The sequence below is a fragment of the Enhydra lutris genome, unplaced genomic scaffold, assembly GCF_002288905.1.
Source record: "Enhydra lutris kenyoni isolate GAN:26980312 unplaced genomic scaffold, ASM228890v2 scaffoldscaffold3, whole genome shotgun sequence".
Lineage (NCBI taxonomy): Eukaryota > Metazoa > Chordata > Mammalia > Carnivora > Mustelidae > Enhydra > Enhydra lutris.
The window spans coordinates 41,363,295-41,390,964 of NW_019154087.1; the positions used below are offsets into that span (position 1 = coordinate 41,363,295).

The 27,670-nt window shown below is 38.6% G+C and overlaps 1 protein-coding gene across 3 annotated transcripts; it reads right to left on the reverse strand.

The window, feature by feature from the left end:
- Window positions 1-302: 302 nt before the first annotated feature.
- Window positions 303-23,309, reverse strand: LOC111157604 (nudix hydrolase 9). 3 transcript variants are annotated; one of them, XM_022519164.1, is made up of 8 exons: window positions 22,913-23,309; window positions 17,933-18,172; window positions 15,379-15,474; window positions 12,644-12,730; window positions 7,551-7,662; window positions 3,561-3,707; window positions 1,650-1,734; window positions 303-817 (listed from the first exon to the last, which is right to left on the reverse strand). In XM_022519164.1, exons 1-8 carry the CDS (start codon window positions 23,017-23,019, stop codon window positions 633-635), a joined length of 1,059 nt encoding a protein of 352 aa, XP_022374872.1. In that variant the 5' UTR covers window positions 23,020-23,309; the 3' UTR covers window positions 303-632. The 3 variants fall into 3 exon arrangements, with proteins under 3 accessions (XP_022374872.1, XP_022374890.1, XP_022374880.1); XM_022519182.1 differs by lacking the exon at window positions 22,913-23,309 and adding an exon at window positions 20,577-20,604; XM_022519172.1 differs by lacking the exon at window positions 15,379-15,474.
- Window positions 23,310-27,670: the final 4,361 nt, after the last annotated feature.

Below are 27,670 nucleotides of genomic sequence, written 5' to 3' on the forward strand. Positions count from 1 at the left end.
AAAAGTGAGAACATGAGCTCTTGTTCATTGACTCTTGATCTTTACTGACTAAAAGAGTGACTGAAACTTCCTCAAAACATTGATGATTCTAAAGTCAAGAAAAATATATAAGGTTTCCATTTTGAAAATTCCAAGATTACATAAAACAAAATATGAGGCAAATAATTTAAAGATAGATTAGACAATGGTGATGCTCCTCCTAAAGGAGCCTGATGTGGCAGGAACATCCTTCAGACACCAGAAGATCAACAGAAAAAAAAAAAAAAGAACTGATAAATAAGAACTAGATGAAAAACAGAAGTTATGGCTGACCATAAATTTATCTTTATTCAGATTATGATTCTTGAACGTGCATCCGTTGTTTAGACTTGGTTTAAGCTATGCTTAATTAGAACACATACAAAATGATTATTTATATTTCTTTTGATTGGAAAGCAAAAAATTCTGTGTTGCATTTCACCATATTTACTAATTATATTCTGATACGAACTTCTAAATGCAAATAGCTTTGAAAGTGAATAAAATAAATTCCAAGTGACCAACCCTGCCCTCTTGTAGGACGAGCTCTGAGATGCCTCCTTCTTTTCAGCACATGCCCCGTTGCTGGCTCATGGCTCCCACAGTGATGCGGGCTACAACCCATGGCACTCAGTTTCAGTTTCAGAGTCCTCACTCCAGTGTGCATCTCGCTTCTCGGCCACCAGTTTGATGAACTGAGAGTGACTGGCATAAAGCTGGAGTTGATCACTGATGTCCACCCATTTCACTTTTCCAGCATCATCACCAGCTTCTAGGGTAAGGTCATCCATTACCTCACCTGTTACCAAAGAAAAAAAAAAAATCACCAAGAAAAAGTAATTCATTTATTTACCTTCAACATAATTCTGTAGCTTCAAGTAAACGTGGCCCAGTCCATTAAAAACTAGAATGTTCCAAATCTTCGAAATGCCCCAATTTTAATCAAGTTTCTAAATTTTTTAAAGAAAGATTTTATTTACTATTTACTTGAGACAGAGAGAGCATGAGCAGGGGAAAGGGCAGAGGGACAAGCAGACTCTGCGCTGAGTGCGAAGCCCGAAGTCAGGCTTGATCCCAGGACCCTGAAATCATGACCTGAGCTGAAGCCACTTAAATGAGCCACCTAGGCACCTCCACCCAAGTTCCTAAATTTTAAGTAAAGGCACAAATAAGGAAGCTTTTCTCTTTAAAAAGAATATCAGCCTTTAAAAAAAGAGTTCTATTAAATTAAGTATGAAAACTTATGTCAAAATAAATTCTAGAGGGATTAGAGATTTAAATGTATAAAAAATGAAACAAGTATTGGCAATTCATTTTACACTATTAAGGTAAGTGGGCCTTTCTAAGCATGACCCCAAACCAGAAATTATAAATGAAAATATATATAAAATATATATAATTTACAAAAATATATAAATATTAAAATAATATACTTATCAAAAAATTAAAAGTAATGCTGCTCTCATTCACTATTATACATTCATTACATATGAATGTAAATGGCATATTTCTGCAAGAAAATTTGCCAATGCTATCAAGAGCTTTGAAAGAGCAAATGCTCTTTGATGAGCATTCATTCCACAAGTATCAGGGTGCCTCTTACCCAGTCTAATGAACATAAGTCAGTTTACCTGTTTCATCATGGTAGTTCACAGCCTCTGTCTCCATCCACGCATTATCAGTGTTTCGAGGATCATCAACATATCCCTTATATATCTATTTTTAAAAGGAGGCAGAAAAAAAGTGTAGAATGAAACACAAATGGGGCGAGCAGATGTGTGTTACCTTCATTGGAATCAGAAATGTAAATATCCTGTTGCAAAACAGTGTGCATAGTCAGGAGGCAATAATTACGCATTTATTTAGTATCAAAGAACAGCAACTAAGGGTACACAGATTTGGGTAGCAACCCACTGTCCCACTAGGGAGCAAAGTCGGGTTTTTTATTTTTTTATTTTTATTTTTTTTAAGATTTTATTTATTTTGACAGAGAGAGAGAGCACAAGCAGGAGGAGCAGCAGAAGGAGAAGAAACAGGATCCCGGCTGAGCAGAGAGCCCAACAGGGAGTTCGATGCCAGGACTCTGGGATCATGACCTAAGCCAAAGGCAGATGCTTAAATGACTAAGCCACCCACGTGCCCCAATTCAGGCTTTTTTAAAGCTAGAAAGAAAATGCTTGTAGAAGTTGTTTACAAGGAATTCTGACGCATTGGTACAGAAAACCAATCGTGGCTGAATATAATTGGTCGCTGAGCCTATCACTAAGCAAGTCTGTTCTTTAGCAAGTTGCAGGTGTTTGTGTAGTCTTTGGAATATTTGTGGTTTGGCCCAGTTTAAAAGTTCAGGGCTCCACCTGGTGAAGTGCACAAGGCCCAGCTCCTAAAGGCCTCTTAGCTCCATTTTAAAACCCCTTGACATAACTGACTCCATTATTTCACCTTTCATAAAGAAATGTAAATATCACAGAACCTTTCATGTAGCATTCTATATGCTTGTTTTAAATTTCCCAGGAAACAATATTGTCCAGAACCATTTGAGTCAACTTTAAAATTCACAAAACCCTCAGGGCGCCTAGGTGGCTCAGTTGGTTAAGCATCTCACTCTTGATTTCAGCTCAGGTCATGATCTCAGGGTTGTGGGACTAAGCCTGGCATTCTGTCTCCCTCTGTCCCTTCTCCCACCTCCCACCCACTCATGTGAAAATAAAAAATTCACAAAACCCTCAACTCCACAGACTTTAATTTCATAATTTGGGAATTACGAAATTCCCAGTCACATTTGGGCCGTATGACTTTTTTAAAGGCTCTATAAGTATTTTTCTGTTTTAGTAATTTCTGCAATTATAGTTTCAGACATACAAAGATTCTTTTAGTTATAAAGAGATCTATAAATAAATTTGGTAAAGACTAATATCTAAACTCTTAATACATGAAAAGATTTGGATCTAGTCATCTAACACAAATGTGACCAAAAACCTGAACATAAATAAGAAATCCCAATTCTAGAAAGGAAACATAGCAAGTGGAACAAAAGCCAGCATAAAACAGAAGAAACTCTGTAGTACTTTTTCTTATCATCAGTACATATATACTGATGTGTACTTTTTTTTAAATTACAAAGGGTATGTAGACAAAACAGAGGTAAGACTTAAATGGTTATCCACCAAAAAAACTCTAAATAACATAACTTAAAATGTAAATGTCTTTGTAAACAGCCAAGCTCATATAATTTTTTTTTAAAGGTTCTCTGATGGATGGGTGAGCTCAGGGTCACATTAGCTCGCATGTAGTCCAAAGAAAAACTCAGAGGAGATAAATGTATTCTAATGTAATTGACCTAAAGTTGGGCTATAAAACTTTAAGCAGAACTGTATTTCGGTGAAGATCTACTGAATTTAAGTTGTGTTTAGGAATATGTATTTCAAATACACAGGTAATTCACTTTATTCAGAGAATAAACTACTGGATTTCCAGGTGAACTTCTAAATAATTTTCACTCATCCATGGGGCTAAGTCCCTTCAGAGGAACCACCTTTTCTTACCACTAGATGTTCCTGGCTGAAGAGCTTGTGCAACTGTTCCTCTAATTCTCTCTTTTCCGCTCCAGATTTCTGTAAGGAGTTGAGAGCTTCTTCGCCAAACTCTCTTTTAAGTGTAGCACTAATCTTCTCTCCAGGATCCACCATCCCCTAAGAGTCACATTTTAAGGGGAAAAAAAGTAATACGCTTTAACTCATGCAACAAATACTTACTGGATGATACAGTAAACATTGTTCTAGCTGTCCGTAATCATGATCCCCATTCTCTTGTGCTATGTTCTTCTATAAACCATTTGATTCTAGGAGAAGCAGCCAGTCAGGGTATCCCATGTATTTGACCACAGTAATTGGTTTGAGGTTAGCCTATGGTAAACTGAGCCAAACAGACCTCATTCCTGGTACCTTCCAAACTCAAGCTAAGGTGGAAGGCCTGGAGGCAAGGAAGAATACAGCAAACTAATACTTCCCCATTGTTCATTCCAAACCATTTTTGTCCTACAATGGAAAAAACCCTTCTTGCAGATAGCAGTATACGTATAAAGAGTCATCCTCTTACCAAACTATCTCCATTTCATAATATGGCATAAAATATAAAATCCTCTACTGCTAAAAAAATTTTTAAATGTAAAAAAAAACTCTGCTGGGGGCACCTGGGTGGCTCAGTTGGCTAAGCTACTGCCTTCAGCTCGGGTCATGATCCTCAGGTCATGGCATGGAGCACTGTGTTGGGCTCCCAACTCTAGGGAGTCTGCTTCTCCCTCTGCCCCTGTCTGTCTCTCTCTTAAATAAGTAAACCTTAAAAACAAAACAAAACAAGGGGTGCCTGGGTGGCTCAGTGGGTTAAAGCCTCTGCCTTCGGCTCCGGTCATATCTCAGGGTCCTGGGATCGAGCCCCGCATCGGGCTCTCTGCTTGGCGGGGAGCCTGCTTCCTCCTCTCTCTCTCTGCCTGCCTCTCTGCCTACTTGTGATCTCTATCTGCCAAATACATAAATAAAATCTTAAAAAAATAAAAATTTAAAATTAAAAAAAAAAGAACCTCTGTTGCACAAACACCCATTTTACTTTTTTAATAATTTTTTAATTTTTTATTAACATATAATGTAATATTAGCCCTAGGGGTAAGCTCTGTGAATCACCAGGTTGACACACTTCACAGCACTAACCATAGCACATACCTTCCCCAATGTCCATAACCTAACCACCCTCTCCCTACCCCCCCTACCCCCGTCAACCCTCAGTTTGTTTTGTGAGATTAAGAATCTCTTATGGTTTGTCTCCCTCCTGATCCCATCTTGTTTCATTTTTTTCCTTCCTTACCCCCTAAGCCCCCAACTTTGCCTCTCAACTTCCTCATATCAGGGAGATCATAATTGTCTTTCTCTGATTGACTTATTTCACTCAGCATAATACCCTCTAGTTCCATCCACGTTGTCACAAATGGCAAGATTTCATCTCTTTTGATGGCTGCATAGTATTCCATTGTATATATATAATGCATCTTCTCTATCCATTCGTCTGTTGATGGACATCTAGGTTCTTTCCATAGTTTGGCTCTTGTGGACATTGCTGCTATAAACATTCACGTGCATGTGCCCCTTCAGATCACTGCATTTGTATCTTTAGGGTAAATACCCAGTACCACGACTGCCGGGTCGTAGGGTACTACTTTTAACTTTTTGAGGAACCTCCATGCTGTTTTCCAGAGTGGTTGCACCAGCTTGCATTCCCACCAACAGTGTAGGAGGGTTCTCCTTTCTCCGCATCCTCGCCAGCATCTGTCGTTTCCTGACTTGTTAATTTTAGTCATTCTGACTGGCTGAGGTGGAATCTCATTGTGGTCTTGATTTGTATTTCCCTGATGCCAAGTGATATGGAGCACTTTTTCATGTGTCTGTTGGCCATCTGGATGTCTTCTTTGCAGAAATGTCTGTTGATGTCTTCTGCCCATCTCTTGATTAGATTATCTGTTCTTTGGGTGTTGAGTTTGGTAAGTTCTTTTATAGATTTTGGATACTAGTCCTTTATCTGATATGCATTTGCAAATATCTTCTTCCATTCTGTTGGCTATCTTTTGGTTTTGTTGACTGTTTCCTTTGCTGTGCAAAAGATTTTAATCTTGATGAAGTCCCAACAGTTCATTTTTGCCCTTGCTTCCCTTGCCTTTGGTGATGTTTCTAGGAAGAAGTTGCTGCGGTTGAGGCTGAAGAGGTTGCTGCTGTGTTCTCCTCAAGGATTTTGATGGATTCCTTGAGGTCTTTCACCCATTTGGAGTCTTTTTGTGTGTGGTGTAAGGAAATGGTCCAGTTTCATTTTTCTGCATGTGGCTGTCCAATTTTCCCAACACCATTTATGGAAAAGACTGTCTTCTGTCCATTGGACATTCTTTCCTGCTTTGTTGAAGATTAGTTGACCATAGAGTTGCGGGTCTATTTCTGGGTTCTCTATTCTGTTCCACTGATCTGTGTCTGTTTTTGTGCCAGTACCATACTGTCTTGATGATGACAGCTTTGTAACAGAGCTTGAAATCTGGAATTGTGATGCCACCAACTTTGGTTTTCTTTTTCAACATTCCTAGGGCTATTTGGGGTACTTTTCTGGTTCCATACAAATTTTAGGATTATTTGTTCCATTTCTTTGAAAAACATGGGTGGGATTTTGATAGGGATTGCATTAAATGTGTAGATTGCTTTAGGTAGCATAGACATTTTCACAATATTTGTTCTTCCAATCCATGAGCATGGAACATTTTTCCATTTCTTTGTGTCTCCCTCAATTTCTTTCATGAGTACTTTATAGACTTCTGAGTACAGAATTCTTTGCCTCTTTGGTTAGGTTTATTCCTAGGTATCTTATGGTTTTGGGTGCAATTGTAAATGGGACTGACTCCTTAATTTCTCTTTCTTCTGTCTTGCTGTTGGGTGTATGGAAATGCAACTGATTTCTGTGCATTGATTTTATATCCTGACACTTTACTGAATTCCTGCACAAGTTCTAGCAGATTCGGAGTGCAGTCTTTTGGGTTTTCCACATAAAGTATCATATCATCTGCAAAGAGCGAGAGTTTGACTTCTTCTCTGCCAATGTGGATGCCTTTAATTTCTTTTTGTTGTTTGATTGCTGAGGCTAGGACTTCTAGTACTATGCTGAATAGCAGTGGTGACAATGGACATCCCTACCATGTTCCTGACCTTAGCGGCAAAGCTCTCAGTTTTTCTCCATTGAGAATGATATTCGCTGTGGGTATTTCATAGATGGCTTGATGATATTAAGGTATGTACCCTCTATCCCTACCTAAGAGTTTTGATCAGGAAAGGATGAGGTATTTTGTCAAATACTTTTTCAGCATCTACTGAGAGTATCATATGGTTCTTGTACTTTCTTTTATTAATACAATTTTAAAATACCACTTCAAATATACACGGACATGAACATAAAAAAATACACTATTCCTAATGATATTATGGAACTTTTTTAAAACTACAAGAAACAGTAAGTAATAAAAGTTATCTTTTTTTAATGTCTAAAGTTATCAGAATTCAACAAAAGAATGCTCTCAGTTTTACTCAGACTTGAAGTAGAGGTTGAATTCTGAAATGGGATCCACCATTTATGAATACCTACTTTACGTCAGGTGCTTTATCACTAGTAACCCCATGAAGTAGATACAATTATCTTTATTTTAAAGAGAAGGGTTTGAACTCCAAATATTCAGCTCAGAGTGGAAAGACCAGGATACAAGCCTATGTCTAACTCGAAAGTCCATGTTATTTTCCAAAGGTTTTATAATTAGACTCAAATTTTAACAACTTTGATGCATCATCTCACACTTGCTGTTGACAGTGAGACTTCACGGCAGTGAGGAATGACAAAAGAATTCCTAAAGTGGGGAAGGAGGGAAGATAAATGAAGGGTAAAGATCCACACACAATAACCTTGCAGCAAATGAAGCAACTAAGAAGGACTTAAAACATTAATTTAATTTTAATTCTTACCCCTGGGATTGCCCATTCTCCACAGTCTTTCCTTTTTATTGCCACAAACTGTAAGATGTTTTTCCCAGAAATGGGGTGGGTGATTTTATTTCCACTACTATCCCTTTTCCACCTATAAATAGTAATAGAAAATCATAACTGATTTAGAGCAAAGAAAAGGACCTGTCTCAAGCTTGAGACAAAGTTATAAAGATATATTTTTCTTTATAACAAGACATATTTAAGTTTACCTCAAATCAGCTAGTTTTACCAAAAAATTATTTTATAATAGAAACACTCTGTATTTATGAACCAAGCCAGATATCTACTTTCCATAAAAGATACTGTATTCTCTGGAATAAGAATTCAGAATATAAATAGTTTTTACTACTTAAGTACTGTCAAAAAAAGAAGTTTAAAAGCTGAACAGAATTTAGAGACAGGGGCGTAAACTTAAAAAACAGTCCAAGGACATTTTTTAAGAATCACAAGTAGTGTATGGGCAACTGGGTGGCTCAGTCAGTTAAGTGTCCGACTCTTGATTTCAGGTCAGGTCATGATCTCAGGGTCATGGGATTGAGCCCCACATTGGGCCCTGAACTCACTGCAGAGTCTGCTTATCCCTCACCCTTTGCCCCTCCCCCTGACTCTTGCTCACTCTCTCAAATGAATAAAATATTTTCAAAAAAATTTTTAAATAGATAATTCCTTTCAGAATGCACTTCTTCTAACCATATCTTCTTTGTCAGAAATGCTGATACATCTCCCCTTTCCTTTCTCTACCCCCACCACAGCCACCCTCAACACCCAATTTTAAGAATTATTCTAATACCAACTTAGGCAAAGATCAAGACTTTGAACTTCCAGTACTAAACCAAAAAAGAAAGCCTAGTATCTAATCACTGCATGGCATTAGATTCAATGAAATAAATGAAGTGGGTTTTTTTTTTTAAGATTTACTTATTTTTTAAAGATTTTATTTATTTATTTGACAGAGAGATCGCAAGTAGGTGGAGAGGCAGGCAGAGAGAGAAGGAAGCAGACTCCCCAATGAACAGAGAGCCCAATGAGGGGCTCGATCCCAGGATCCCAGGATCATGACCAGAGCCGAAGGCAGAGGCTTTAACCCCCTGAGCCACCCAGAAGCCCTACTTATTTATTTATTTATTTAAGACAGAGAGACAGATAGGGACAGAGGTAATGGGAGAGAGCACAGGCAGGGAGGGGGGGGAGAAGCAGCCTCCCACTGAGCAGGGAGCCCGACATGGGGCTGGATCCTAGGACCCTGAGATCATGACCTGAGCTGAAGGCAGATGCTTAACTGACCGAGCCACCCCGGTGCCCCTAAAAAAATGAGTTTAAATACGAGCTTCCAAATTTATATGTATATATGTGTATATATATATATATATATACCAATTCCATCCCATAATTCCTGCCTTGAATGAGCTCATAGTCTAGCAGCAGAGCTAGACATGTAGGTAAATAAATAATAAGAGAGAATGATAGTCTGAGGAGTAAATAGAAATGAAAAAACAATTAGTACAAGACAGCATCAATTTTTAAGGATGCCAGACACAGGCATTACATGAGGAAGAAACAAAGGTGTAAAATAGTATGTTGTATAGGTGGAGTCTGGCTATATATGGCCATCAGTGGGGGCAAGAGGTGTGATGAGGCTGGAGGAGTAGGCAAAGAATTAAACAAGGTCAGCTGCTTAGAGAGCCAGAGAATATTTTCAAGTAGAGTAAAGCCATAAGCAACTGGTATTTTAGAAAGTTCACTCACTCTGACAAAAGTATGGAGGCTGGTTTGGAGGGAAGCAAGACTGGAGACTAGAAAAGTGTTAACCATGATCCAGGTACATGATGATGAGGACAGGACTGAAGGCAGACATGGTAAGAACAGAGAGAGCACGGGTTTTACTTTTATCCCTTAAAAACCATTTATACACCACTTATTATATACCTGATATTGTTTTAAGTCTAATGTATTTATTCATTTAGACCTCAAAACAACCCTATAAGTAGCTGATTACCTTTACTTTACAGACAATGATATTTCTACATACTACTGATATTCCCTCCCCACTTCTGATAGCCCACACCTTCCTGTCTCACAAACTAGAAAGAAAATGTTAACACCATTAACTTTTGATCTGATTTTATTCACAATAATATATTAACGCTTCCCAACACATTTTCATTTTAAAGGATCTAAAGGAATGTCAGATAGTTGTACACGTAGAATCCTAGGAGAGGCATCTGGGAAGAGAAAAATTTAACACTTGCCCTGGAGAGTATGGACAAGAACATTTGTGAAATTCTATACTATACAATGCTGTTCTGAACCATGAAGTACTTGAAAAAAAAGGGAATGGAATCTTTAAAAGTGACTAGGTGACTCTTAGGATTACTCATTAGTGAAAAACTGGTATAAAAGAGAACACGCACAATATCCAAAAACAAATACCCCTGATTCAAATTTCAGATTTACAAGATTTAGGTGAGTCACTTAACCTCAGTGAGTCTTCATTTTCAGATCTATCAGATAGGTTAATACCTACTTTGAGGAGTTTTGTGAAAAACAAATGGACAAACTAACTTTCTACATTCTTCTCTTCCCTCCATTTCTACTGCCCTCTTCAATTTAAAGGGACTCGTTGGTTAACAGATCCATTACCGAGGCAGCAAAGAGCATCAACCTAACAACACAGCTGAAAGCTAGACTCTGCCACCTGTGGGCTCTTTCACAGCTGTGGACCATCTCAAAGCCTTCAGGCGTCTCATTTGTATAAGGGCAGAATTAAGCTCAAAATGTCTATTATTTTGAAACAATGCAACACAATCACCACCTACACTCCCGTATATTTGTTCCACCAAAGATAAAAATAAGCTAACGAGAAGCTAACTTTCTCTAGCTTCCCTTTTCTTCCTGGCCCCTTATTAGCATTCCTGCTTCAAATGTTTCACACCTTCCTCATTTTAGCTAGTCTCAGCAAAACTGGAAAGACTGTCATTATATTTTTTACTTACATTCATTAATAAAAATGTATTAACTCTTCCCATTTCATTTGAACCATAAAGCTTCTAAAGGAATTTGAAACTGATAGGTAGGTTGGCAGGTGGATACGTAGGTAAGCAGATGGAGAGGGAGGTAGACTGGCAGGTGAGTAGGTGGATAGATGGATGAAAGATAAGTCTGGGGTGGGGTGTGGGGTAAAGATCTCTTTTGACAGGAAAACTGAAAGGGCAAGCAGGCAAATAAGATGGGACAAATATTGGTGCCTCTTCCAGTAACTTGAAAATAAGGGAAATAAGCTACTTTCCTAGAGTTAAACTATGAAATCATATTCTTAGATCAGAGAAAAACAGTCTCCTGAAAGAAAGGCCCTTAAAATATCAAAACTAAAGAAGTAAAAATATTGAGGGTATTTGCATTATTTAAAGGGAAGTAACAGGGGCACCTGGGTGGCTCAGTGGGTTAAGCCTCTGCCTTCAGCTCAGGTCATGATTCCAGGGTCCTGGGATTGAGCCCCGCATCGGGCTCTCTGCTAGGCAGGGAACCTGTTTCCTCCTCTCTCTCTCTGCCTGCCTCTCTGCCTACTTGTGATCTCTGTCTCTCAAATAAATAAATAAAATCTTAAAAAAAATAAAATAAAGTAAAAAAATAAGGGGAAGTAACAATTACATGTGAGAAGGGAATTGGTAAGTGAAGACATCCTAAAAATAAAGAAATTAAAATGAGATGATACAATATTCCAGATGTGCTGGAAAGATGATCCCTATGGAGACAGTCAAGTACATATAAGCACTGGATTCACCTACCTTCTTTATTCTTTTTTTTTTTTTTTTTAAGATTTTATTTATTTGATGCAGAGAGAGAGAGAGAGATCACGACTAGGCAGAGCAGCAGGCAGAGAGAAAGGGGGAAGCAGGCTCCCCGCTGAGCGGAGAGCCCGATGTGGGGCTTGATCCCAGGACCCTGAGATCATGACCTGAGCTGGAGGCAGAGGCTTAATCCACTGAGCCACCCAGGCACCCTACCTTCTTTATTCTGATTCATGCTCACCAAGGGGCCTTCTGAATACAATCTGGCTTACCAGACAGACCTCCCTCAGGAAGAGAATGCCTGTCCCCTGTTCTGAAATCTTCATTGGCTCCAGTTCACACTCCTTAACTCTGGCATTTAATATTCTCCACAATGAAATTGCACAAAAAATAAACAAGCTTAATTACCCACTATTCTACAAAAATCTTCTGCTTCAACCAAGCTGGTCTTTTCACTGGCCCTCAGTACTCAGATACTACTATAAGCCTTCTTCTTGGCCCTCCTGCTGTCCTGCTATCTAAGCTTCAAGCTCAGCTCAAGTCCCCCTCCTTAACAACACCTTTCTTGGGTGCTTCAGTGTACCATCATCATGACCCACATCCAATCTAACGGCAGAGGGGGGGCATAGGAGGAGAAGGAGAGAGAAGAATTTAAGCAGGCTCCAATGCCCAACACAGAGCCCAATGCAGGGCTTGAGCTCAGGACCTGAGATCATGACCCGAGCCAAAATCAAGAGTCAGACACTTAACCTACTGAGCTACCCAAGCACCCCTCATCTAATTTCCTTTTTTTTTTTTTCTCATCTAATTTTCTAAAGCATCCTGTTATCACCCATGTTACCTGACATGTTTTCTTTTTTTTTTTAACCTTGACATGTTTTCTTATTTCATATTTTTCATCTTGCAAATGAAGCCATTGCTCTTCTGTGACAGGGAACTGAAACTTAAGATTCTTTTACTTTTTTATAATCCTCCAAAACACCTACTCAATTCTGTGAACAAAAAGGTGTTCAGCAAATACCAGGTGAGTTAACTTTGTTCAAATAATGCCTAAAACTATAGCTTCACACTTTTATCAGTATGATTTCACATGAAGTCCCTTTAAAATACAGATTTCACAAGTATACCTATATACATACATGTATATATACAATCACACATACTTATGTAAGCATACATTATATATACACAAACATACATACATGTGTATATGTAAACACGTGGTTACAGTCCGTATTTCTCCAATCACTTGGCTCTCTGCTACTGAAATGTTTTCATTCTTACCTGGTTATGATGGGATCCGCAGCATGATTTGGGCCCCATCGCCCCAAAAGCCCCCGGCCAACCAATCCTGTCCGTCCTGCAGGATTTCTGGGACAAAAAATGTAAAATCAATTGAATGTGTCCATCTTTTTTAATGTAACTTGATATGGCCCAGAAGAAGGCAGTAAGTACAGTAAGAGGGAAATAATATCTCATCTCAAATCCACTAGCATTATCACATATCTGGCGCTAAAATTACATATTTCCTTATACTGTTATTTAACTTTTTTGTGTGCATGTCTGAGCTCTGAGCTTGAACCAGGAGAAGATCTCATTTTCAAAGTTGTTCTCAATACGAGAACTTTTTCAGTTTTCATCTATATTCCTAAATTTAAACCAGCACTTTTCTGGACTCGTACAACAGGGCAAACGAATAGTCTGTACCTAGTCATCATCTATCTCTACAACAGTGACGATTTATCTTTCAAGATACCCATTCTCATCTTCACTTTCTCACCACTCCCTTTTCTTAACTCCCATCTCATACAATCCTTCTCATGAAGTAGTTTTGTTACTTTTTTAAAATTCATTTTAAGTAATCCCTATGCCCAATGTGAGGCTCAAACCCATAACCCCAAGATCAAGAGTCACACATTCTTCCACCCTTATTTTTGTTACTTTTAAAAGTCCATTTATTCTCAGTGGATTCTGGATGTTTATTACCAATAATATATATTTTGTTGCATATAATGAGGTAGTAGTATTATTGAGGGTTTCAATATTTTTAAAGAAAACAATTTTATAGGGGCACCTGGGTGGCTCAGTGGGTTAAAGCCTCTGCCTTCGGCTCAGGTCATGATCTCAGGGTCCTGGGATCGAGCCCCACATCAGGCTCTCTGCTCAACAGGGAACCTGCTTCCTCCCCCTCTCTCTCTCTGCCTGCCTCTCTGTCTACTTGTGATCTCTCTCTGTCAAATAAATAAATAAAATCTTAAAAAAAAAAAAAAAGAAAACAATTTTATAAAAATGCCAACTTACTGTTTAACCAAATAGCACAACCCAATGTTAAAAAATCTATCAGGTAAACATGGCAACCCTCACGCGTAATTGTATTCCAGTCATTATTCCTTAAATGTTCAACTTTCATTATGTACCAGTAAAACACTGTAACCTACAGTCTTACCTTATTATGATTTTATCTTTTGTTCTCCCAATACATGAAGGTAAATAAACAAAGAGCCCAAATTTTCCCTATCGTCCATCTCTTTTTATTCTGGTCTTCCCTGTGACTATTATTCAAGTTGAATGAGTTCTGCTATTGTTTTTGTACCAGGCTCTGAAATATTTCAGCAAGACTTACAAATAAAGACAAGACACCTGGCCAGGTGACAACAGTTTTACTTTTCAAGCTCACAGGGGGAGGGACAAGGCGTCCAACAACTATGTTTTATTCCATGTAACCAGACACCCCTGAATAAAAATGATCAAAACCAGTATTAAGAGAGAGAATGTTAGATTTGTAGATGGCTAAGCCTCTAACTTGTACATCAGAAACTATGGAAAAGACACATAGACTATCCTGTAGCCTGAGAAGCAGAAAAAGTTGTTTGCAGTGAAAGAGAAATAAATGCAACATGTAAAGAAAGCAGAGATGGATTTTCAATTCCACCCTTTCCTAAAGTTAGCTGCATTTATGCTTCAGGCTCCTTGAGATGGTCCTATCAACCTAAAGTTCACCTGTTACTCAGGCAAGCTAGAATTGTTTCTATTAGTCAGACTCTTAGCTAAAACAATATGCTATCTTGCCTTTGCTGCCTTTCTTTTTACATGGGTATGTATCTTTTAATATATATCTTTTAATATATCTTTTAATATATTTTACCCAGAAAAAGAACCCAAGGAATAAGTCAAATGCAATGTTATTAAAAAGATCCAATAAGAGGCGCCTGGGTGGCTCAGTGGGTTAAAGCCTCTGCCTTTGGCTCAGGTCATAATCCCAGGGTCCTGGGATCAAGGCCAGCGTTGGGCTCTCTGCTCAGCAGGGAGCCTGCTTCCCTTCCTCTCTCTGCCTACTTCTCTGCCTACTTGTGATCTCTGTCTGTCAAATGAATAAATAAAGTCTTTAAAAAAAATAAATAAATAAATAATCAAAAGATCCAATAACACAGAAAAGTGAAGCTATGACCAAAGACTGAATTTAGCAAAACTGAAGGACTAGGTTATGGTAAGAGGAGCACTATCACTGCCTTGTCCTTGAGGAACTAAGAATACAAATCACACTTTTCCAAGGTAAGAAGTGTGACTACAGATCTCTGCTCTTTTTTTGTTTTAGTTGAGGCATGCTAATTTTCACAGTTCTTCCTAACTTTTTTAAAGTAATACCTACATCTAACGTGGGTCTCCAACTCACAACCCCCAAATCAAGAGTCACATGCTCTACTGACTGAGCCAGCCAGGCACTCCTCCATTCTCTGTTCATTAACTCAATTATTTCCACCTTCAAAGTGGAGTTACAAAAAAGTGCATTCAAATCCTGCTTCTCCCACTTACTGTATGCAAACTGCTTACATTCTCTCTCCTTATCTATAAATGGAACTAAAAATATCCACCCACAGGGTTATTGTAATGTTTTAATTAGATCACACGTATAAATTCTTCTGTACATTGTCTGGCACATACAAGCACTCAATAAATGTTAATTGGGTTTTCTACCCTTTGAAGACCCATTATTGTAGATATCCATCCCCAGTACCTACCTGGGTCTTCCATTTTCAATCTCATACAAACCATTCTGGCTTTTTCTCTCAACATGCCCATCTTTTTCATTAAACTTGGGAGAGAAGTTACTTTCACTGGAATGAGAATACCAAAGCAAAATAAGAAATAATGGCCTCATACTACCAAGAGCTCAGTAATGCCAGTCAATCTGTTATTTATAATAAAGTATGCCTGAAACTTAATTTCTTAAGAGCCAGTTTTCATTTACAAATCCATCTTATTCCTTCGAAACAGGTTCTTAAAAAAAGTGTTTACCAAAACACCTTATAATACAAGGATGTGTATTATAACCCCTCTAGGAAGGACTATACAGAAAATCTGCAGCTCCTTCCACAAGCTACAAAAAAAAAAAGTCTACGTTACTATTAGCAAAGAGGAATTGTCTGTGGGCACAATACGGCAACTGGTGGTTCCTATGTGGTCCCCAAAATAAGACTCTTTCTGATATCTTGATGTTTTTACTGTCTCAAAGTAATTTTAATTTCCTCAAATATATACTAGCTAATATTTTCATCAAAGTAAACCCACAAAACAGTGAATTTACCCTAAAACTTAGTAACAACTATGATGTAGACTAAAATAGATATATGCTGGAAATGTTCTAAATCTTGATCTCCATGGTAAAGCCATATAAACATAAAATCGTTCTGAGCTATGGAAGCATACATAAGAAATGTGCACTCTATTGTATCCATCATTCTTCAATAAAAATATTTTTAATGTAAATGTAAATAAACTACTTCCCTCACCATTAGGAAACCAGTGACATAACTGCATTGATAGTGAATAGTTGTACAGCACTACATTGTTCATAGGCAGTTTTGACCTAAGTTTTGGGTTTTTTCTTGCTTTAATTTCAGTAAGTGAACAAAGAAGTATTTGTGCTCTATTATGGAAGTAAGTTCCAATTTGAATGATCAGACATTTTTTCAAGACTTCTAACCAATCTTCCATCTAACACACAAACAAAAAGAATTAAATGGTAAAAATCATGAAAATTATAAAACCAGTGTTACAATGCTTTTGGGACTCCAGAAACTCACCATTGGGGGAAAAAAGCATGAAACTAATCATAATTGAAATATTAATTATAGTAATAAAGCTTGACTTAGATGGTGATATAAATTCAACTCTTAAAAAATAAACTGAATGAAAATGTAAGAAAATGTATTCAATCTTCCTCTGTTTACACTATATAGCACCCTTGCTGACACCATTAATTTTAATTGTACATGATGTATATGTAAAATACTCTAAAATGGGGGAAGTAGAATTCCCTGAAGCTAATGATATCTCCACAAGTTAGCTTCATGATTAATAATCCAAATACTATCACGAAGTTACAAGTACATCTTCAGATAAAATTAAAAAATTGTAGGTCAACGGGCGCCTGGGTGGCTCAGTTGGTTGAGCGACTGCCTTCAACTCAGATCATGATCCCGGACTTCCAGGATCGAGTCCCGCATCAGGCTCCCAGCTCCTTGGGGAGTCTGCTTCTCCCTCTGACCTTCTCCTCTCTCATGCTCTCTCTCACTCATTCTCCCTCAAATAAATAAATAAAATCTTTAAAAAAAAAAAATTGTAGGTCAAAATCAAGTCACAGCAGTAAGACCATGGTAAAGTTTAACCTAATGAACTAACTAGCAACATTTTTTACTTATCTAATAATCCCTTGGGAAGCATTTATAATAAATTGGCCCATTAAATCAAATTTATAAAACTGTTCTAAAACCACGGTAGCAGTTTAGCAGAGTGGTTAAAAGCATGAATCCTAGGAGTCACACAGAGAGTTCAAGTCCAAGCTTCACCATCTACTGGCTCTGTGACCAGATGTAAAGGGCAACCTTTCTGTGCTTCCATCCTTTGTGTGTGTTTTTTCTACAAAGCAGAAATAACAACCCTGTCTATCTTCCAGAATAATTATAAGAATAAAATAATGCTTATAAAACACTTAGTGCAATACTTAGTTCATAGTTAGTACATTAAAAAGCTCTATCGTTATATTCATTAAAATAACATAAACATAAAATGTGAATTGATGTACTTCCATGAATTCAGTCAAAGGATTTTTGCTTGAGTGTTTGTTTTCTTCTCTATCCTTTATCTATCCCCTTTTTATTTTTGTCCCACTGCTCTAATTTTATCATCCTCCTGTGCTTAGTAATCTGAAAAAATTCTGAAAAATATTTTCACTACTTCAATGGTGCAAAATAACCACAAAAGATATTCTACTGATAACCTAAACAGAACAAATGAAAATAAGTACCACCACTTGCCATTCTATAAAACAACTCCATAATAAAACAGATTTACTTTTTTGGAAGAATCATCATAAAACCCCCAAGAGAACAGCAAACCTGGACTGTCTTGCTTTAGCAAGAATTCAAGCCAATGTGGAAACTGAGTTCTGACAAAGTCAAACACTAGGTAAAAATAATTTTTCAGCTCTGTCAAAATGGTAACTTACAAATACAACCATTCTCTTCACCATCTTACACCCAGCTACCAGCTAATGCCAGCAAATCTGCTCACCTGATCTGAGGATCTGCCCACTTCGGTCCTGCCAAGACAGAAACTGCAGTGTACTCCACAGGATTATAGTCTTGCCACTCAACAAACCAGCCTACTTTCTCATTAGGAACCTGGCTGCGTTGGACTTTTGAACCCGGGTAAGGAGATGTCCGAGCCTTGTTGTGGGAATTCTCTTTGGCACCATTAGAAGTAGACATGATGTTCGAGCTAAGATGAAACCCACAGGATGAAAATGCGTTTCTGAAAAGAAAAAAAGAAAAAAAAATATTTTACATAAATACCAAAAAAAAAAAATTAAAAATAAAGAACCTAACTCAAAGACCCAAAAACATACTTTTCAATTTCAAAGTATACAAGTCTAACATCTATGAGAAAATTATTTTCAAATATGAAAATTGTTTAAATATTGCCAAATTTTATTAATTGGAACCAACTCACTGTATTTCTTTTAGCTGAGAAAAAGGAACAGAAGCTTACTTTTTTTAGCACAAAAGTTGGGGAAGTTTGTTATGATAATTCAACCATAAAAACAAATGTAAAAGACTTTTTTTGAAAATAGCCTGTAGTCTAACACATGTATAAAATGTATGGCAAAAATGGCACAAAAAAGAACAAGAAATACTACTGAATAATACTACGTAATACTACATAATACTACGGAAAGTCAGACTATGATAAATATACGAGTTCTAAACTGATGACAGCATCCCTGCCCTGTTCTCACAATATCAATGATCAGACAAACACCAACTGGCTAGGGTGGTGAAATAAGTCAATATGCTGTGTCTCCTTGTATCATACACTGGTAAGTACACTGTCATCATTTCTGAGGTTTTCCTTACCAGAATGTATGACCAGAATCGAAAACATGAGGAAATAATAGAACAGAACCAGTTCAAGGGACAGCTTGCAAAATAAATATGTGTACTCTTTCAACGGGTAACAACATCATGAAAGACAGAGGAACTCTTCCAGATAGATGCAGACTGAAGAGACATGAAAACTAAATGCAATCAATGATCTGGGATTGGTTCTTGAACCAAAAAAGGAAAAAAAAAATTTTTTTGCAAGACAGTCGTGAAATTTGAATGGGGTTATATAAATACTATTATTTTTTAAAGGATTTTATTTATTTGTCAGAGAGAAAGAGAGAACACAAGCAGGGGGAGCGGCAGGCAGAGGGAGAAGCAGGCTCCATTGTGGGGCTCAATCCCAGGACCTCAGGATCATGACGTAGGCCAAAATAACAGATGCTTAACTGACTGAGCCACTCAGGCATCCCTATAAATAATTTTAAAAGGTGATGCAAAAACCGTATTTATTTACTCCTGACAAAGAAACACTTGGGAGACAGCGGCTTTGTTGGTGAATTCTATAAAACACGTAAAGAATTAACAACAATCCTCCTCAGATTCTTCCAAAAAAACTGAAAATATCCAAATTTTTTCTGTGAGGCCACCATTATTATCCCGATATCAAAGCCAGACAAAGACACTACTAGAAAACTATAGACCAATATCCCTGATGCATATCGATGCAAAAATCCTCAACAAAATAATAGCAAACAAAATTCAAGAGCACATTTAAAGGATGAAAGATGATGACCAAGTGAGATTTATTGCAAAGATGTTTAAACATATAAAAATCAGGGACGCCTGGGTGGCTCAGTCAGTTAGACCGCTGCCTTCAGCTCGGGTCATGATCCCAGAGTCCTGGGATGGAGTCCCGCATCAGGCTCCTTGCCCGGCAGGGAGCCTGCTTCTCTCTCTGCCTCTGCCTGCCACTCTGTTGTGCGCGCTCTCTCTCTCTGACAAATAAATAAATAAAATCTTAAAAAAACAAAAACAAAAATAAAATCAATCCAAGTAATACACATTAACAGAACGAAGGAAAAAAACACTCGATCATCCCAACTTATACAATAAAAGTCTGCCATAATCCAACACCCTTTTACAATAAAAACATTAAAAAAACTAGGAATAGAAGAAAACTACCTCGAATAAAAAGCAAAAAAAAGAAAAAGAAGAAGAAGAAGAAAACTACCTCAACATATTAAAGGCCATATACAAAAAGCCCATTTTTTGGTGTGATAGTGAAAGACTGAAAACTTCCCAAGATCACAAAGAAGGGACCCCAAACAGTCCCTTGAAAACGAAAAAGTTGAAGTGACATACTTCCTAATTCCAAAACTTACTACAAAGCTATAGTAATCATAACAGTGTAATACTAGCATAAACACAGACATATAGATCAATAGGATAGAATGGACAGCCCACATATAAACCCTCACACAGACATTCAAACGATTTTTGACAAGGGTGCCAAGACTATTTAACAGGAAAAGGACAGTCTTTTCAACAAATGGGGCTGGGAAAATTAGATATCCACATGCAAATGAAGATGGTCCCTTAGTTTATAGCATATGTAAACCCTAATGCAAAATGGATCAAAGACCCAAACATAGACCTAAAACTATAAAACTCTTAAAAGAAAACATACAGGGAAAATTTCATGTCATTAAACTTGACAATGATTTCTTGGATATAACCAAAAGCACAGGCAACAAAGAAAAATAGATAAATTGGACTACAACAAAATTAAAAACTTCTGGGCATCAATAAGCAGTCACTGGTTTTAGATATACCTTCACATCAGCCGGGGTTCCCAGTATTATAAAAATGAAGAGTAACTGGGGTGCCTGGTCGGTTAAGTGTCAGACTCTTGATTTCAGCTCAGGTCATGATCTTAGGGTCCTGTGATGGAGCCCCTCCATCCAGATGGAGCTCTGTGGGGAATCTGTTTGAAGACTGTTCTTTCTCCTTCTCCCACTGCCCTCTCCCCCCATTAACACACAATCTCTAAAATAAATCTAAAATAAAATAAGTAAATCTTAAAAAAAAAAGAGAGAGAGAGAGTAACTGGTAAGCAATTTTACATTGTTCTAGTGGCATCTATCAAATATAGCCCTCTTAACTTCCAAAGAATATAGTTTGTTTTTTTAACTTGGTATATTTGTTTATTAATTTTTTTAATTTTTACTTTAATTGGAATTTGGTTGACACATGATGTTACATTATAAAAAGCATAGATGTTTATTCCTTCCCTCCCAAATCCCACTGAAAAGAGATAAAGATGTACAAAAGGTAACAAAATCCACAGCAGGAGAGAGAATAGAACACTCTAAATAAGAGTGTTCTGAATAGAACATCTCTGAATAAGAGATTGTAACCAACTCTGGAACACTGAAAAGAAATTTAAAAATTAAATAAAAATTTTTAAAAAAAGAGATTGTAACCAATTTTAGGTAGAAAGTGGATGGGTTTATACTGACCTACAAACCAAAATACAACAAATTATATTTGAGAATATGCACAAAAAGCTGGGGGAGAGATGCCATTCCTAAAAGAGGTGGCCTGAGTGGTTTCAAGCTTGAACTAGTGGGCCCAACTGTCCTAAGTGGGCAGTGGGGCAATAACCATGGAAATCGGTCACCCTCCTTCTCCAAATAAAAAGTTGGCATTAGTTATGTCTGCCCCTAGAATAAAGCCAAAAAGTTAAAATGGAAGACTAGAACCCCTATTGTGAATATTGGTGTTATAGACTACAGCAGCAATTTAGGCTTAAAATCACCACAGTTCACACGAGGATACACAGTTAAGGCAGCTATGCTAAGCAGAGAATCCGCTCCACTAGTGTAAAGCCTGGAAAGGGGAAGGCGAGCATTCCCAGCTTGTGCACTGGCCACCTGCTCACACACACTCACCTGAAACCTTCCAGTCTATGTGCCAATGTTCTATCAGTCCTCCCATTTAGAGAAAACAATGTCTATTACCTACATTAATCAAAATATAAACCAATAACTGGTGTCCATCAGATGTTTAAGAAAAAACAGAAGGAAAAAGGACTGAAAAGTAACAGGACCATTGACACCTAACAGTTAATTCATGAAATAGAAGATAATTTATTTTAATTATCATTTTTACAGATTCAGAAATTTTTATATCCATAAAATACGAAAAGGCTGCTATTAAGAAGAGCAATTCGAGAAAAAGAAGTTCTTGTCAAAATTGGCAACTCAATAGAACAGATGACACAATAGATGAAGTCTGAATTAGTAATCTGGAAGATAAATTTGAGTAAAATCTCTAAGAACACCGTACAAAAAGGACAAACGAATAGAAAATGAGAGAAAAAGAGAACCAAGAGGTTCAACCCAGAAGGTCCAACAGTTATCACAAGAGTCCCAGGGTGGGGGGAGGGGGGAGACAGGACAAAAATGGGGGGAGAGGGGGGAACAGAAGAAAATTTCCTTTTGCTCAAAGTAAACATGACATGCCAAACGAGAAGAATTTCTTGAAAACCATTCCTAGAGACATCAAACTCATTCGTTACTCTGTACCTGGCATAATGTCTAGGACCTCGTGTTTACTGAACAATGAATTAAGAGAGGGAAAAAAAAAAAACAATATAAAAGTAGGAGGCAGTATGAGATACCATAAATCCCTAAATTTATCCAGGGGTAAAGAGAGAGATGATAAATGTATTTTTAAAACTAGAGGTGGTGAGGAGGAATGACGACTTATACTTTTCATTTTACACCATTTATACTGTTCACATCTTTAAACTGCATGTATTAATTTCCATCACAATGTTTTAAGTATCAACCCGGGGGGAATGGCACGGGACACCACCACAACCGAACAAGTGCTATTTAAACTCTCGGAAAACAGTAATACTGTTGACTTATGGGGGATGGCATATTTCACCATCAGAGACGAAGAAAAATTACTACCACCATTTTTCCTCAAAAGGTAAATAAAACATTTTGGAAACTTTGTGAAAACGTGAATACCGCGATAAAAACTCAGGATGCACGCAAAGCCTTCAGGATGCAAGCAAAGCCTACAGAAGCCGCAGGACTGGACGCTGGCTCCACCCACAACCCGAAGACTCAGAAGGCAGCACTACGAGAGAAAATACCTGCACTCCGGAATGCTGCAACAGCCCGAGGACTTGACAGTCACAGAGGCCAAGGCCACAGAAAGAGACACTGTGGCTAAAGTCTTTCCCAGGATGCGTTCAGCCATCAGCTGCCCGCGGGCGGCTTCGCGGAGCGAGGTCACGCTTAGCTGGTGCCACAGCGTCCGTCCGCCCCACGCACGGCCCCAGTTATCTAGCGGGCACTAGGACCGGGCCGCCCTTCGGGGAAGGAGTATCTACGCCTTTCACAGAAACACAGAAGACCGGGAGCTCTCCCCAAATAATCCCCCGCTGGCACCGGTGAGACGAAGGGAACCAGAGCCGCCGGCGACGCGGACTGTACCAGCGCCGGCAGCGGCGGAACGGCGACGCGGATCCCGTGACCTCCCGCGTCCGTAACAGCGCTTTACAGCCGCGCCGTAAAGCAAGAACAGCGCCGGCTTCGCAGCGCTCTGCCTTTTCGACCTCCCAGTGTGCGCAGGCGTACTTGGGGTGGAGTGGGGGAACTGTACCGAAAAAGCGCCCGAAAAAGGAGAAAGTGAAAGAAGGGGAGCTGGAAGGGGGGAAATGGGGAAGGAAAGAAAAGTGATTGAGAGAAGGTTGTTTACCTGTTTTTATTTTTGTTTATCGGCAGGAAGGAGTTACAGGCCCGTCACCCGTAGTGAACAACGGGTGTCCTAATCCTATCTGAAGAAGTTGGTGGCAAAAGAGGTACTTAAGAGGTTTGCAATCCACTTAAGGCTTTTCTCTTCCTCTTCTACCAAGTCGCTAAATTTGACAGAGCTTTGCCGGATGTGGCCCTGGCAAACCCTTGGAGGAGCAAACCAGCTGTGAGCCAGCTGCTCAGCTTGGAGCAGGAATGCAGAGCAACACCCAAGACAAACAAGGGGCAAAAATTAACCAAACCGCCAGACTGAAGATTAGTAATTCATATCTGTACAAAACAGTTTGTAATCTGGCTTTTTAATTTTTTATATTCATTATGTTCTTAATGTGGCAAATATTTAACTTTTAAGTACATAATCCAGTTTTTCAAGCGTGTGGTATAGACAAACATTATAAAACTTTGACTATCTCAAAAGCCAGATTAATCAAACTTTGGGAAGAATTGTTCTGAAGACTGAAGAATGCAGAACTTTTGGCATATAACAGCTCCATCACAACCTCTACACTAAGAGACTTGACAATACTAATAGGACTTAAGCACTTTGAGGCCTTGTCCCTACACTTGTCCCAGAATAACCCTTAAAATGCCTGTGTGGAAAAGCTAACAGTGCAGGAGAATTGACTGTTCCAGGCAAAATTTCCTGATAGGCAGTACTTACACCTCTCTCTTAGAGCAGTTTCTTTCAAAAGTTGCAATTATAAATCCTTTCTCTGCCCTTTGTGTTAAAAATCTGCTATGCAGAACTATTTCCTCAAGGACCTGAGAGCCCCTCACTTTAAAATGCAATCATTCAGAGAGAGAGAACTCCCCAGTCCCTGTGGGAGAATATGGGCTTAACTTTAATGGACATCTTTCTTCATCCTGGACTGCTGCCTCTTGTCATAAAGATAGAAGTTTTTTTCTCTGACAGGCACCAGCTAACAAACCAGATGGCCTACTCATGTGAATCAGCAACTCACCCCCTTAACACCCCTCAGTGCCTTTCCCTTAACACACTCCAGGCTTTAAAAGTCTCCAGCCTTCTGTTTCAGGGAGGTTTTTATTCACACAGTAGTTATTACTGAATAAAATGTGTCCTTAGCTAGTATCCAGGTTTGTTTATTTTTAACAGTTCTTTCAGATAGTAGAGTACTATTATTAAAATGAGTTTGCTTTTTAAAAAATAAATTTCTGAATTTGGCTTCCTCTGGTCAGATACACTTTGCCCTCATTGTTGACAGCCATTAGCCTCTGCTTAAACCAGAAATCTAATTAGGTGAGCTCTGTTTAAAATGTTCAGCTCTGGGGTTCTTGGTGGCTCAGAGGGTTAAGCCTCAGCCTTCAGCTCAGGTCATGGTCTCAGGGTCCTGGGATGGAGCCCCACATCGGGCTCTGTGCTTAGCGGGGAGCCTGCTTCCCCGTCTCTCTCTGCCTGCCTCTCTGCCTACTTGTGATCTCTGTCTGTCAAATAAATAAATAAAATCTTTAAAAAAAAAAATGTTTAGCTCCCCTGAAGTATGCTGACAAATGAGTCATTAGGAAGAAGAGAAATAAGGCAGTGAGCCACAAAACATTTGACCAGAAACAGGAGAGAGACAGTTATTCTCACAGAACTTTCCTCAAGATCTAGTTTTCTAACTACATTCCATAAGGAGAGATTGGAATGGACTTAGCTTAAAGAATTAATGCAACCATGCAAACAAAACCAACTCCTCGGTAGTAGGATATACCACAATTAGCTCAGACAGCAGGTCTCGGTGTGGGAGGGGGTAGTTTCCACCCTTTGGGAACATCTACTAGAGTGTGCTAGAGTGTAGTGAGCATGGCTGTTGCCCACTCGTGGGCAGAACCGAAATGCCTTCTCTAATATTTACTGTTTTATACTACCTTCCACTTATCTAAATCCCAAAGAAAGTGGGTATCATTAGAACATAAGTAGAGAGAAGTGAGGGCTTTTGTATTTTATTTAATTTTTTTTATTTAGTAACCACAAACTATCTTTAAGGGCTTCCTGCAATAGTTTGTGAGATAGGCAAAAGATGCTGCCTAATGAATGTTTCTAAATAGGAAAGCAATGTATGTGACTACCGGAATTGATTTCAGGCATACTAAAATTGAAAGTGATTAATAATTTCAACTGTTTCTCCCTTGTTCTGTTCATTTCATTACATAACAATATTTATGGATTGCTATTTACCAAGCAGTGGTCTATGTTCCAGGAATAAAGTTGTGAAAAGACAGACAAGGTCCTGCTCTCATGAAACTTACTGTCTAGGGGAGGTAAATGAACTATAAATAACTAAACAAACTAGGAATTGCCTATTAGGAAAAGTGTTATGAAGGGAGTAGACAACTTGCTGCATAAAAGAATAATAGAAACTGGAGTAACTATATTATAGGAGAAGAGTGTCAGCAAAGACTTCTCTGAGGAGATCACTCTTTTTTTCAATTTTTTAAATTTTTTTATTAACATATAATGTATTATTAGCCCCAGGGGTACAGGTCTGTGAATCGCCAGGTTTACACACTTCACAGCACTCGCCATAGTACATACCCTCCCCAATGTCCATAACCCAACCACCCTCTCCCTACCCCCCTACCCCCAGCAACCCTCAGTTTGTTTTGTGAGATTAAGAGTCTCTTATGGTTTGTCTCCCTGCCGATCCCGTCTTGTTTCATTTATTCTTTTCCTACCCCCCAAACTCCCACGTTGCTTCTCAACTTCCTCATATCAGGGAGATCATATGATAGTTGTCTTTCTGAGGAAATCACTCTTGAGAAATATTTAAGGATATGAAGCCACCAGCCACTGGAAAACCTGGGGGAAAAGTATTCCAAGCAGTGAGGACTGTAAGTGCAAAATCTCTAAGGTAAAAAAGAGCTTGGCCATAATCAAGGAACAGACAGGTCAATGTGCTAAAGCATAGAAGTAAACCAGAAAGTGTGATCTGCAGTGAAGCCAGAGAGGTAGCCAGGATGTTGGATGCAGCAGTCTGTTTCCCAATACCCATTTAGTCATTCTTCTTTCTTCCATGTCATATGTAGAAATGTGTCCAGTTGGGGCACCTGCATGGTTCGGTCAGTTAAACATCTGCCTTCGGCTCAGGTCATGATCCCAGGATCCTGGGATGGATGGAGCACCACGTCTGGTTCACTGCTCAGTGGGGAGACCGATTCACCCTCTCTCTCAACCCCCCCCTCACTTTCTCTCTCTCTGTTGAATAAATAAATAAAATCGGTGTTTGGGTTTTTTAAAATCTTAAAAAAAAAAAAAACCTTACCCCCTATGGCAGCTAAGGGGGCCACATGACCCTTTCCTGGCCAATGAGATGAATGTGGTAGCCTACCGTGTGGGTTTTCTGGGAAGACTATTATTTTCCTGGCCAAAAGAGACTGGTGATTTATTAACTTTGCAATTTCCCCTCTCTCCTTTATTCCACTTGAAAGGAGGGCACATTTCCTAGAGAAGGAGCAGCCGTCTTGAGATTCTAATGACAAAAGCCATACACATGGATGACAGAATAGGGTACAAGAAAGAACCTGAGGATTGGGGGGGGGGTGTTTGTTTTTTGTTGTTGTTGTTGTTGTTGTTGTTGTTGTTGTTACTTCCTCAAGTAGTTGCACCAGACCCGCGTTGGCTGCTTCTGGGCTGATAAGGAAAATAGACCCCTTTATGACTAAGCTACTATAGGTTTATTTTCTGTAAAAATCTTGACCCAAGAACCAAATCATAAAAGGTCTTATAGGCTATGGTAAGGAATTAAGCAGTTTACCCCAAGTGCAATGGAAAGGCATTAACATTGTACCAAACTTATTCCTCAAAACATGGAGAAGTAGGCATTATAGAAGTTAGAACTGGATAAAGAGCAACATAGCAATAAAGGTTGGAATGAGAAGTCTTGTTACTAGACTCTTAATACTTGCCTCTACTGCTGTCCTCTCTCCTTTTCCATAATCCCCTGGGTCAGAAGTAGCCTACTTTTCTCTTTCCCTTATGGTAAGGCTTTTCTTAGTATCTTTTGTGTTCTTTCAATCAGCCACTGGTCCTGTCTCAATAAGTTAATGCATGTTGAAGGAAATTTAAACAAAGAATTTAAATGACTTGTTGAAAA